The sequence below is a fragment of the Acipenser ruthenus genome, chromosome 9 (assembly GCF_902713425.1).
Source record: "Acipenser ruthenus chromosome 9, fAciRut3.2 maternal haplotype, whole genome shotgun sequence".
Taxonomy (NCBI): Eukaryota; Metazoa; Chordata; class Actinopteri; order Acipenseriformes; family Acipenseridae; genus Acipenser; species Acipenser ruthenus.
In genome coordinates, this window is record NC_081197.1 from 40,250,445 (window position 1) to 40,263,664 (window position 13,220).

The following is a 13,220-nucleotide window of genomic DNA, read 5'->3' on the forward strand; positions in this document are numbered from 1 at the left end:
TTGGGTTTTTACTGGAGCAATCTAGGTAAAGTACCTTGCTCAAGGGTACAGCAGCAGTGTCCCCCACCTGGGACTGAACCCACAACCCTCCAGTCAAGAGTCCCGAGACCTAACCACTACTCCACACTGCTGCCCTGAGAGTGGAGAGTTGTGCATCTGTTTAAATGGCCTGGCTGAGCTTGTAAAAAGCATTGGAAGGCATGTATCTGACTGAGACATGCCCTGCTGATATCTCGGTGAGGGGGGCACTGGCTTAATGTACTAAACCCTGCTGGCCTGCTTCCAGCTAGGTGCAGCTCGAGAACAAGAGGGATGTATTCTGACACGCTGCCAGTATGGACTTGCCCTCTAAAGGGATCAAGTGTGAAAGTACAGTGTCAGACTCAAACTTGCAGTAACACACATATATATATATATATATATATATATATATATATATATATATATATATATATATATACACACACACACACACACATACATACATACATACACCCATAGTACCTTCCACAACTAAATCCTTACAGTCACAGGTACATTCTTCTGGGGTTTGTGTATGTGTATAGGCATTTTACATTTCGCCACAATTTGCTATTCTGTTTTAAATTCTCACCATCTTACTTATATAGCTTTAAATCCCGTATACAAGCCTTCTAATTGTAATCTTGTTTTAAATCTCGCAAGCGGAGTCACCAATAGAAATGTAGGAATTTGCTGCCACTCAATAGTTGGGGTGGGTTTAAAGTATTCAGAATGAATCACGGATACAGGTTTTTTGTTGTAGGGTTTTTTTTTTTGTTTTTTTTTTTTAAAAACAGGAAAGGGGTGATGTCAATGTGAATTGCACAACCATTTCCAGTGTTTATTGTCTATACACTGATTTCATTTGTTTATATCAGGGGTGTTTTATTGTTTTTTATCAGTTAAAACCGAAAATCAGATGCCCTAGTTATAATGCTTGAGGTATCAATTTACCCACCCTGCATTTATTTATTGCAACATGTTAAGAGACAGAACATCTTTAAAAGTGCAATGGATTAATTTAAAACATTTGAAACCAAAATAGGTAGCCTAATTTTTCTTAATAAAAAATTGACTCCAAGACTTTTTACCCTTCAACTTTATGAACTTCATCTCATTCAAAAACCTCCTGAAAACACACCTCTTCCAGGAAGCTTATGATCTTTAGTCTATGGTCTATTTTTGACTCTGTCCTACCTTACCTTACCCTAAACTGGGTTCGTATCCTCTACCCAACCCCTCCCTCCTCTTTTTATCTGTCCTGTTTTGTCTGGTCTTTTGATTTTAGATTTTTAGATTTTAAATTGCACTGTTGATTGATGCACTTGATTTTATGACTTTATGGATTGCACTTGATTTTATGTAGGCCTACTTTTAATGTAAGATGTCCTTGAGTGTCCTGAAAGGCGTCTGCCAAATAAAATGTATTATTATTATTAATAATAATAATAATAATAATAATAATAATAATAATAATAACTGTTGGATTCTAAAGAATTAATATTGGATTTATCTGTTTCTAATAGACCCTCAGTGAATTTGTAAGTGATTCCACCAAAATTCTGAATTGCAAATTAATCCACCAATCGCATTATGCGTAAAACTAATAATCCAGGATCAAACCTGGCATTATTTGCGGTTCATAAACTCATAGAAGTGTTCCTACCTTCTCCTGGGTCAGTGGGTTTACTAGGAGAAGGTGTTGGCCTCTTCTGGATGGGCGGGCTATCAGAAGAACCAGAATCAATGCTGTGGAGGACAGAAAACAATAAAATAAGTTACACTGATAAGAGTTTGGTGCATATTTATTTATAGATGTTCAACTTTTGCACAACAGTTAGTAATTTCTCCATGTCCATATTATCTCTGAGATTAAATCTTCTCTAGCATAGATCCTGCTTATCGTTTCTTTATTTGTATGTTTTTTTTGTTTAAAAAAGGAGGGGTAAATAATAAATCAACCAATAAATGATCCAGAAGAACTCCTCTCATTGAATGCAGTTCTTTACCTGATGGATTTCCTCATTGGCCCTGAAATGAGTTTGACATAGGACTTCGGGAACCAACCCTTCTGGCCCTGCACATCCCCAAACCACCACATGTCCTGCTGCTCCAGCACTGTGATGACGTCATTCTTGTTAAAGTTCAGGTGATTATCCTTCTTTGCTCGCCATGGATACAAGGCCTGCGCCTGGAGACCCTCCACCTTCTCCCCCTGACGAGACAAGGAAAAAAAAAGACAATGGAAATCAAACTGCATTTATTTTATGTTCTTAATGGTCACTGTACTGCAAACCTATCAGGAAGAAAACTGTGTTTCCCCATCATATAAAAGCTTAAGCTTTATCTCCATCTTATTGGTCTTGAAGCAGATACTGATAGTAATGGCAGCTTAAGCTACTCTAGGTCAGGTCGCTCTATGCAGGTGTTACCAGGGTAGTGTTTTAAAGGTCCTATAAAATGTGCATTCTGTGTAGCATGATTTTGAGAATGGGAGTTTGCTTGTGAGAAAATTGATTAGCTATTAGTAAAGAATGTAGACATCCTGGAAAAACTGGCAAAGATAACATACTGTGAAAAGACACTGGCCTCTTTATTAGAGTGTGTTGCATATGTCATGAAAATCTGTGTAATGCAGCAGGATTTTTTTTTTTTTGTATTATGACACAGCTGCTTACCTGCCCTAAAACAGGAGAGGGAGAGGACCCTGTGACAGTGGCAGGCGTGAACGCAGATCTCTGCCGAAGCTGCCCTGCACTGGGCACCGTCAGAGAGGGCTGGGTGGGCCAGGGGTCCCAGTTGTCACCATCTGACTTTTCAGTGCTGTTTGTTGGCCACCTACAATAACCAAATAAAGCAATGAAACATGATTAGAATAGAGGAAAAACAATACAACTAATTTGTATGCATGCAACACACTTTTCCAAAAATGCAGGACATGCTTGTTTAAAACAAATGACAGGACATTTCCAGGACTAAAATAATTTACCAGAACTATCAAATCACCTGTATGAAACCTGTCTAGTTTTGGGATAGCACTTCTATTCCCTTAAAATAAAGGCAAACTTACGTGGAGCTGAAGTCAGCCCAGTTGCTGGATGTCGTTGAAGGGATGGTCGGGGGCACGACTGGCTCTGTTGGTGGTGGCTGTGTCGCACTGCTAATTGGAGTAACACGGGCGGCCAGTTTTGGGGCAGCCCCCACTCCAGGTTTCAGATTGGCTGGAACCTCATTCTCTGGCATCTTCTCTGCATAGTTCGCTGGGAACCAGCCCGTTCTACCCTTTAGCTCTCCTCCAAGCCAGCCAGGCTCTCCCGTCTGACTCTCATCCACCTGCACAGCAATGAAAAAGGGTCAATTCTCACTCCCATCAAGAATTGCAAGAACAGAGACTATTTATCCTAGTCCTATTTAGAGCCTGCTGAAAAAAAAGCTAATCATTTTTAAATATAACACTTAATAGCCTATGTGCTGTGGCTCTCTCCTTTTGAAACACAGCTTTATCTTTGAGCTAGGCCATTGCTGAGGTACAGTACTTGTATACACAAGAGAACAATGTATGACATTTGCCGGCTTTGCAGTTACGCTACATTGCCCTTTTAAGCCTGTCATACCTTTCGTAAAAGATAAGGAATAGTCCATTCTTGATTAAGACTTGGAGTTACAAAGCACAAATAAAAATCCTGCTCCTCAAGGAGGCTATTGTCAGTAGCATGTGTGTCTAGGGGGCTATGTTCATATAAGGGGAACACTGAATGGACTTCTGGGGTGAAAACTAAACTAGATAAATAACCTGATTTTATCCTGGGGTGCTTTAAAAAATAATAAAACGAAAGTAAACGAAGCAACCATTTGTATGGTGCTTATTATATCATGTAAAACACACGTGCAACAAGATATTTCTTTCTTTAAGCTTGACAAACTGCACTTGCACTGCAATTATATAAAATAATTACTGTAATAAGGACAACAGATGCTGCTGAGGGAGTAGGGATATGTCCAACAAGATGCATACAACATTCTTAACTTCCCATTAAAAAGGAACCTGAGATTTAATATGCTATATACTTAAAAACTAAATCTTTTAAAAAACAAAACAGAAGTGCCTGTTGCCCCTTCTGTGTTGTAGCACTACATGTTACAATCCACTTCAGCTCAGTTCCAGTTGAATAACAGATGATATGATTTGACAGTGGGTGGCTTCACAGTGAACTGAGATGAACACAAACCATGGCAGACTCACCCATTCCCCTTTAACCTCCACCGGGAAAGCACAGAGTTTAGAAATATAGCAGTCAATTCACAGCACAGCTTTCACTTCAAACCTGGTTAGTCAATTGTGCTGATAATTGAAGAATTATGTTTTAAAAAGCAGAGGGGAAATGACAGCCACAGATTCTAGAGAGACTTATTGGTTGAATTACGTGTGTAATAGGTTAAAAAGTGTTCTTCGCACATTGGGCAAGAGTCCGGTTGATCATTTCAGCAACCTGACTGGGTGCAGAACAAGATGATTTCCACACCTGAAAACTGACCTAAAATGTGACCAAAATATTTAAAATAAAAATAGCCAGTTTTAAAACACTTATCACAATTTCTACTGTACTTTAAGAAATGCAATAAATAAAAAAAAACGTCCCCCCCATATTAGGTTTAAGCTACAACAACACTATTAATAAAAAGTGCATGTTCTTACCAGAACGATATCTCCAGGTTGAATTGTAATTTCATCGAGGCTTCTGGCATCAAATGGATAAAGAGCTCTATAGAACATAACCTTCACTTTATCCTGATCAAAACCAGTCACTGGCAATTTTTCTAGGAAACAAAAATGGAGCAGGGTTATTTCTGATATAAAACAGTTCAGAAAACTACCGATAAACTACTGCTATCACGATTACCAAATTACCAATTTTACTGTATTCTATTTTAAATTTAATAGAACAATTAAACCACAGCATGGCTGCTCAGAAGAGCCATCCCTCCTTTGTTATCCTGCCAAGTTCAAGAGAGGAAAAAAAACTGTTGCTATGGTGAGCGTGGCAACCTAACGAAGGACAGGTCATTAATGAAAATGCATTTTAACAGGGAACTGTATTTGTTTATTGATGCAGAACCCCAGCTTAGTGGGGGGTGTGTCAGGTAAACCTTGGTCTGGTAAACAAATGCCAAGCTTAAAATTCCAGCAAGCAGAACAGAGATCAATTGAGTATGTTTTCAAGGGTTAAACATTGTTGAGGAGTACAACAGAGCAATATCCAGCCGTGTGGCAGGTAGGTGGGTGGGCATACCAGCAGTGGGCCAGGCGGACTGGGCTGGCAGCTTGCCTGGCTCTGGGTGCTGCATGAAGATCTTGTTGAGTTTGTCCTGCATGTCTTTACAATCCCCGTCGTCGTCTGGCCTTGGCTTGTCCTCTTCATGCACTCTTCTCGTCCACTGCGGCGGAGGTGCCTCCTCCCTCTGCTGAGGCAACTCCTCTTCCTCAGACTGCCTAGCAGACAAGATGCGATACATAAGACAGTAGATACAACAGGTCTATAAAAGTAAATGTGATCTATGCAGAGGTACCAGCTATAGATCATTGCAGAGGAAAAAACATAAAAGATATTTGTTTGCTCAGGTTTATTCTTTGTTTTGACAATGGGGTTTTTATATTATTAGAAGACGACGACAACCATAAAACTAGCATTTTGAAAAAAAAAAAAAAAAATACCTTTGGGCTTCTTGTCTTTCCAGCTCTGCAGTTTTCCATTCTTGCTCCTTTTGTTTCTGGATCTCTGCTTCGAGTTCCATCTGCTTTTGCCGCTGCTGTTTGCTGTGGATCGCTCGTAGTTCCTGCGAATACAAAAGCGGACACTGAGCATGTGACTTGAGGTCAGGCAGGAGAATGTTTACTGGTTTTACACAGGCTGCTTCCTTCAGCGCTTATGCATGCACAGAATGCGTCAGCCAGGAAAGTACACGTTTAGATGACAAGGTTTAGGTATGTTCATTACAATAATGAATGGCCGAAATCTTTTTACATTGTGCATTAGTGTAAAGGCAATCTTTTAACTAACAATAACTAGTGATACAAAAACACTTAAGACTATGACTGTGTACTATGTAGGGCTGTGTTCAAAGGTTCGTTCACAAGCCAGGAATTTGAAGGTAGTTCTGAACCTTCGAAAGTTTGTTAGGCGACATTCATGCACTGTCAGATTTTTCTTTTCTCTTAACAAACAGTTTGACATTGTGTAAATACTATAAAAATCAGGGGCAGCAGTAGGGGAGGCTTGGGTCGGCTGAAGTCACCCCAAAGTTTACCTTCGCCTCCCCCTGTAGCCCTGCCACCGAAAAATTAAGGGATATCTCAAATTTCTGAGTTATCGACGGACAAAGTTGTGCAAGACTTTTCTGAGGCTTCCTGTGGGTTTCAACAATTGAAAACCATTCCAGGTATCGTCTCCAACAAAGCGACTTTAAATCAGGGACCAACAATACAGTACAGACATTCAACATTACCTCACGGACTGGTCACTTGCTGTGTGAGCACCGACAACAAGCTACTCACTTGCGCGCTGAAGGGGGAACTGCGTTACTACTAAACATTCCCTCCAGGAAATGCTATCTCAAACTCTTGTGTTGATTCCATTTCAGTACGTTCAAAAGTTCCTACTAGTTTCTATTTAAAAAACACATTTAGCAACTCTTACTGGTTTACTTTTAAACATTATATTTAGTTTAACATTCAGTTGTTAACAATCAATGTTATTTAAAGTTTCTCATTATTTCAACTTCTACCCCTTCCTTCAACATTTAAATATAACCTATAAATGTTCCAGTTGTTTGTCCACTTCATGACTGCTTAGTTTATTACAGTGTAACAGGCAGTGTTGTGTGATACACTGCCTTTACAGATCCTGCCCTGTGTCAGGGAGATGAAATGACATTAAAAGCTCTAAAACCATGACTGCAAACGAGCCAGGCTCTTTTGCACTGTGGTTTTGACTCTCACTTGAGGTGCACGGGGCTGCTGGTTTGCACTTAGCCTCTGCCTTTTTACAAAAGCACTTACTTTATACTGCACTGTAATCCTTGTAAATTGTGTTGGATAAAGGCTTCTTAATAATAATAAATACGCAGTTAATTTGCATCAGATTCCATCATCCTAATAATGAAGTTTTGTAAGACGTATTGAAACATCGACACTATACGTGCCCACACAAAGTGGAATGTAGCGCTCTCAAATTGTTGCCTAGCCCCCCTTCAGCCCCCTCACCGGGGAGAGTCTTGCGCTGCCACGGATTAAAACCCACTACCAGATCGTTATACATAGCACTTCTTTATCAATTATACCGCTGCCGTGCACTGCAGCAGGGTATAACACCAAAGCACTGGGGAAGTACCTATAGCTGCAGTATAGCTTCATCCTTTTTATTTAAAAAACTGAGCTTTGAGTAGGCTAAAGCCCGCCCCTTTAAAAATAAATAAACCAACCACAGTTGAAAGGTCACAGCAAAGGAGGCAGGGTGTCCAAGAAACAGGTTTCACAAAGATCGAAGACAGAAAAAAAAGATAAAAAAAACCCCCAGAAAACTCGTTTATCTACAGTTAGCAAAAAGATGTTCACCCAGTCTGAATTATTTTGTTGAGTTTTGGAGAAAATGTGCATTTTATTTTCAACAGACTAGGGTGGGACCAGGGGAATAAATGTTATAAGAGAGACATCAGGGTACTGTGCATGGTTCAAAAAAAGGTGCAAGCTAATCATTGTTTTATAAAAGGTTGCAACCCTACTTTTTGGGTTAAAAAAATAAAATTAGCAAGATCTGTATATGAAGATCCTAACTGGGGGTTACAGTAACATCAGATCTGTGTTTGGAATGCGAAACTCTTCAAACAGCTGACATTTTTTAATCGCAATTTAGAACTGGAAAGCATTTAAATGAAACCCAAGCAGAAACCCAGCTGTGAACTTGCAATTTTGTACCACGCAATTTCTGCAGGAAAAGCCGACCAGGTCACGGTTTTAGAAACAAATCGCTCGCCATCAAATGTATATACGTACTGTATCATGCATGCTATGAGAAATCTCATACATTGTTTAAGCCAATGTTAAAGGGTCAGCATCAGGTTTGTACTGCAAGGACACTATTCTGAGTTTCAAATCAACATTTTCACTCAGACAGGCTTTTCATATGAAAAAATAGGGGGCAAAACATAATTACAGTGCATGCTATTCAACAGTACCATGCGTAACACAGGGTGCAAATCAGTGAACACAATATATGAACAAGATACCTGGGCTAACTCTGGATCTGTAATGTGAATGTGGGGGAAAACTCTCTAGGCAGCACGGTGCATCTGCAATAGGATATAAAGCTTTTAACTTCCTCAGGTTTTAAAAAAATATTATTACTGCATCTGGGAGACCTATGTGAACCACTTTCTGGTGGTCCGAGCGCAGTTCCTAAATGCACAATGGCTGGATGATGCATGGGAAGAAGCTGTTCCACAGACAAAGACTTCAGGTCTCCAAAGCGGTCAAGCTGGCAATTACAAGCACTTAATTCAAATCGTGAAAAACAACACATTTTGGTTACAAACCACTTGCAAAGTGTGGAATAAGCCTTACACAGCAAGCTCATGGAATTTAAGCGCATCTAAGCGAATCTGCCGAGGATGGTCAGTACTCTTTTTGAAATGAAAATACATTAATAGAGTTGTGCACGGCCGGCTAAGAACAGGGGAACCTTCAGATAGAAGTCTAAGTGGTTGACACAGCCCAGGAGGGAAGAAAGGCACGCCAGTACAACCTCGTCCACAGTCCAAGACTGGAAGAAATAAAAATGCTTAAGTTTAACAAAAAGCGGGGATAAACCAGAAATAAAAACTTGACCGTCTTCTCTAAAACTAAAAATCGGTACTTTTGTAATGCAGTGTTTTTTTTTTGTTGTTGTTTTTTTTATTAAATATAAAAAATCACAACTATAATAGAACACCAGGTTGGAATAAGTACAGATATTTGATAGGCTTAGATGGTATCTTGCACAAAAAAGGTCACACAAGAAAAAGTAAAGAAATACAAATGTCAGTGTTTTTGGCTTTTCTATTTTAGTTAAAATGACATGATTCCGTTTTGAAGATATATCGGTATTCTTTTGCCATACAGAGTATTGTTGCTGTCACTTTTCTTGTTTAGGGCAGCAATACTATTTCATACTGCTATAGTGAACACTCGGATTAATTATGTATTATTTTGCAGTCCGATGACATTCAATGTTACAGCACATGAAAGCTTTTACTGATGTAATAGACCTGAACCCGCCCCCCCACCCCTGTAAGTCAGAAGATGGGACAAACATCCATCACAAAATGGTACCTGTAAAAATCCAACCATGCTATGCAGAATTCTTTAAACTGATGTGCAATACTGCATTTCAGTGATCATAGCTCCGGGAAGCAATGTTAAACATAACAACAACAACATGGGGTGTTCTGGACTTCACTGGCATTGTATTACTCAATAATCTGGCACATTATTCTTCTTGCGGAAGAAAACTTGCCATACAGACGTACTGATGCTCGGATGAATCAAGTCCGGATCACCCCAACGTATGAACAGCATTGATTAGACAGGATCCAGTTTCTACTGATTCATGTTAAAGTCAGATCAAACACATGTTACTGAGTTACCATTTCCACTGCATGGATTAGCTGTGCAAAAACACAAACTGATTAAAATACTCCTGCATTTGGCACACTGCATGCAGAACAGCCAGTGGTTAGCCGGTTACTACCTTTGGCACCCACTGCTCCTCCATCATCAGCTGCTGCTGCAGACTCTCTAGCGTGGCTGTGTGAACCTGATAGAACCTACCCAGTGCCTACATCATGGCAGAGCCAAGCAGAGAACAGACACAGGACAGCAGACAGGGTGAAAATACAGGAAAGCAACAGATTGTGAATCAACAAAACATGCAGGTTTCCATCTTTTCTGCTAGTTTTCAATTATATTTAGGGATTCTGATTTTCGGTTTTAACCGATAAAACACCCCCGGTACAAAAAAAAATGAAATAGGTGGATAGCCAATAAACACCAGAATAACTGTGGAAATGGTTAATCAATTCACATTGACTTTACCCTTTAAACATTAAAAAATAAAGCCTACTACAAAAATAGTAATAAATACATTTCGCAGTGCTGCTGGGCAATGTCCCGCCTTCCTAACTTGCGTCTATCATTGATTCGTTCTGAATACTTTAAACCCGCACCAACTACTGAGTGACAGCATATTCCTACATTTCTATTGGAGACTCCACTTGCAAGATTTAAAATGAGATTACAATCAGGATGGAGGCTTGTTAGCGGGATTTAAAGCTGTATTACAGTTAAGATACGGAGGACTTAAAATAGAATTGTGGTGAAATGTACAAAAATGCTTACTCACAAAAACCCCAGAATAATGTGCCCGTGACCACAGGGATTTTGTTGTGGAAGACAGCAAAGGAAAGAAGGTACAACTTGTGTGCAGATACTGTCGAGTTACTACTATACATGTTTTGACAGGAAAAAAAAAAAAGAAAAAAAACGTTCGAGCATTTTGAAAAGTAACCGAACACAATATTTCATACAGTAGATCAAAAATGAAAGCCCTGAAAAAAAACGGATTTACATAAAACTAAAAAATAGCTAAAAATAAGCAATGAAAAATACAATTAATAAAACCCGAAAACCAGAAGCCCTAATTATATTTTAAATGGCACATATTTGTTACTATTAGTTGCTAATAGGATTTTGGAATCAAATTCCTGTGTCGTCTTATGTCTTAGATTTACTGTTACTTGTGTGAGGGATTTTCACTGAATTAATCCTGCATTCATTTTCAAGTTATGACTTGCAGCCATAAGTTTGAAGTTAACATGCAAAACTGAAAAAGGAAAGAAAAACAGGTAGCGGTTATTGTTTCTACAAGGACAGCCTAGGACCAAGAATGCATAACCCATTTTAGTTTCCAGATTTTCAGCTTGCAAAACAACTTAAATTTGTTGCAGTATTAAGACATTAACATCTAACTCCATATCATGGGAGTCATAGAAACACGACAGAACAGTAGGAGCAGCAGCTTGCTAAACTAGAAGAGAACAACAAGTGCTGGGATGTCAGGTTTCTCAGTCCATCACACAACAAAGGTAACAGACAGGATTACTGATGTGTATCACTGTCCTGGGAGGCGAGTCATCAATCTAGCCGTCCACAGCATTTTACTGATATTAAGAAAATGCTTTTGCTGTAGTCATGGATTAACTTTGACAGGTGACATGTAGTAGCTATGAAAGCCAAGGCTAAATTGTACGGATATGCATATATATATATAAATCTAACAATGTTGTATGTTGCCAACTTCTGCAAGCACGATGCAATATTGTGCACATGTCGAACTGCAAATTCTATGACCTAGTCCCTACTAAATAGTGACATTATATACCAGCAGAAGCCTTAGTGTGAACAATAGCAGAGGAGATGTCCCGTATACAAATACAGCAAAATAAACAAAGAATGCTGGAAGAACAGAAGAGTTGTGTTTTGTCTGCCAGACAAATACCTTTAATTGATTGTTGAAAGTGTCGATCTCCAGCAGTTTGGACCGTGTCTCTTTCTCCACCTCGTCCAGCTGGTCTCGCAGCTGCTGCCGAGTGGACTCCTTCACTTCTAAGGTTTTTCGGATGCTCAGAAGGGTATCTCCTGCAAGTCAAAGTATACACAGATCATACACTGTACTTTTGGACCTTCTTTAAGACCAGATCTGGGAGAAACACACTGTCTACAAGTGGTTGAGATTTATATACACTGTCTGGCCACTTTATTGGTACCTAATAACATGTATCTAATATTGGGTTGGGCCATTGTGTGCCCTGATCACAGCCTTGGCACAATGTGGCTGGGATTTAAATCCATTCTCCATTAGATTGAGATCTAAGGGTTGTGATGGTCATGGAAGATGCCTGAAGTCTCTCTCTTTCCCTCCCTGTCATGCTCCTAAAACCAATTGTACAGTGTATGTGAAAAAGATCATAGGTGAATACTTACTATGTAAACTGTTTTGCTGCACCTGCTTTAATTGGTCATTCAGGGATTGCTTCTCTGGAATCAACCTTCCGAGCAACTGTTGAGACTCCTGCGCAAACAATGGGTCACACTTCAATTTAAACTGGGCAATAACAGCAAACACAGGAATTTTACAATAAACATAACAGCCATTATGTTTTGGTTGGCTGGCATTACCTTTCATAGGTTACAGCTAGTGTAATAACTTTAAATAGAATGCGTACCTCTGACAACTAAATGCCACCATGGCTAAAGATGGAGGGTAAAAAGGTTTCTAAATTTGCACTACTATACAACAGCATATATAGGTTGTGATAATAAAATTGATAAAGGACCATATTAAAAAATGTAGAGGGTGGATGTCTAGTAGATATTAAATTTTCTCAACTGTTATTTAATATAGTCCCACATATAGGTACAAGTATAAGCAAATTGCCTATGTATCTTAACACATTCCGTCAAACCTTCATGAGCTGGCAGAGGTCCTACCTGCAGCTGCTGCTGAAGACATGTGATTTCAGCGATCCTCAGTTCCCTTGTCTTGTTGGTACTCTCAATTTCATGCCGCTGAGCGCACAGACGGAACCGCACATCCTGCAACTTCCCCTCCAGCTGATGTTTCTTATCATTCTGTGGAATGAAAAGAGCATTCCCTGTAAACACTCAACCACACCTGACTTACCTTCATGACAGACTGCTCTTCATGGCTCTTCCAACAGACTTGGAAATAGTGGACATCTTAGCTATTTAACCATGTCATAGAGAGCCCGGTTGTAATTTAACGCTAGAACCGCCGCGTGTGAAAGATACGTGGTTGCCCGTTCCTAAATACATGTATTAAATACCCTGATGGCGTTTGAAAGGCAGGATCGCAAAAATTAAAAAAAGGGTTCTCCTCAACCTAGAACCACCAGAGCAGTCATTTTGACTGCCTTTTACAAGACATGTTTCTTATTTTGAATATAACCTACAATATTCCAATTTATTTTTATATACAAGCCTGTTGTTATCTCTACTGGACCTGGCAGCCATCAATTCTTTTGTTTTGTACAAGGAATGCAATAGGGAAAATATCAGGAGGAGAGATTTCATCTTGAAACTAGCCACA

At 39.4% G+C, this 13,220-nt stretch overlaps 1 protein-coding gene across 5 annotated transcripts in view; it reads right to left on the reverse strand.

The window, feature by feature from the left end:
• The window catches only part of LOC117405815 (intersectin-1-like), a 71,287-nt gene that overhangs the window by 24,268 nt on the left and 33,799 nt on the right, over positions 1–13,220 (reverse strand). For all 5 annotated transcript variants that reach the window (XM_059029981.1, XM_034009193.3, XM_059029979.1 and 2 more), the window contains 10 exons: positions 12,602–12,742; positions 12,095–12,182; positions 11,610–11,749; positions 5,735–5,856; positions 5,313–5,512; positions 4,718–4,839; positions 3,092–3,354; positions 2,700–2,859; positions 2,031–2,236; positions 1,688–1,770 (listed from right to left, as the gene is read on the reverse strand). In XM_059029981.1, coding sequence (XP_058885964.1) covers positions 1,688–1,770; positions 2,031–2,236; positions 2,700–2,859; positions 3,092–3,354; positions 4,718–4,839; positions 5,313–5,512; positions 5,735–5,856; positions 11,610–11,749; positions 12,095–12,182; positions 12,602–12,742 — 1,525 coding nt within the window. The remainder of the gene's footprint in view (positions 1–1,687; positions 1,771–2,030; positions 2,237–2,699; positions 2,860–3,091; positions 3,355–4,717; positions 4,840–5,312; positions 5,513–5,734; positions 5,857–11,609; positions 11,750–12,094; positions 12,183–12,601; positions 12,743–13,220) is intronic.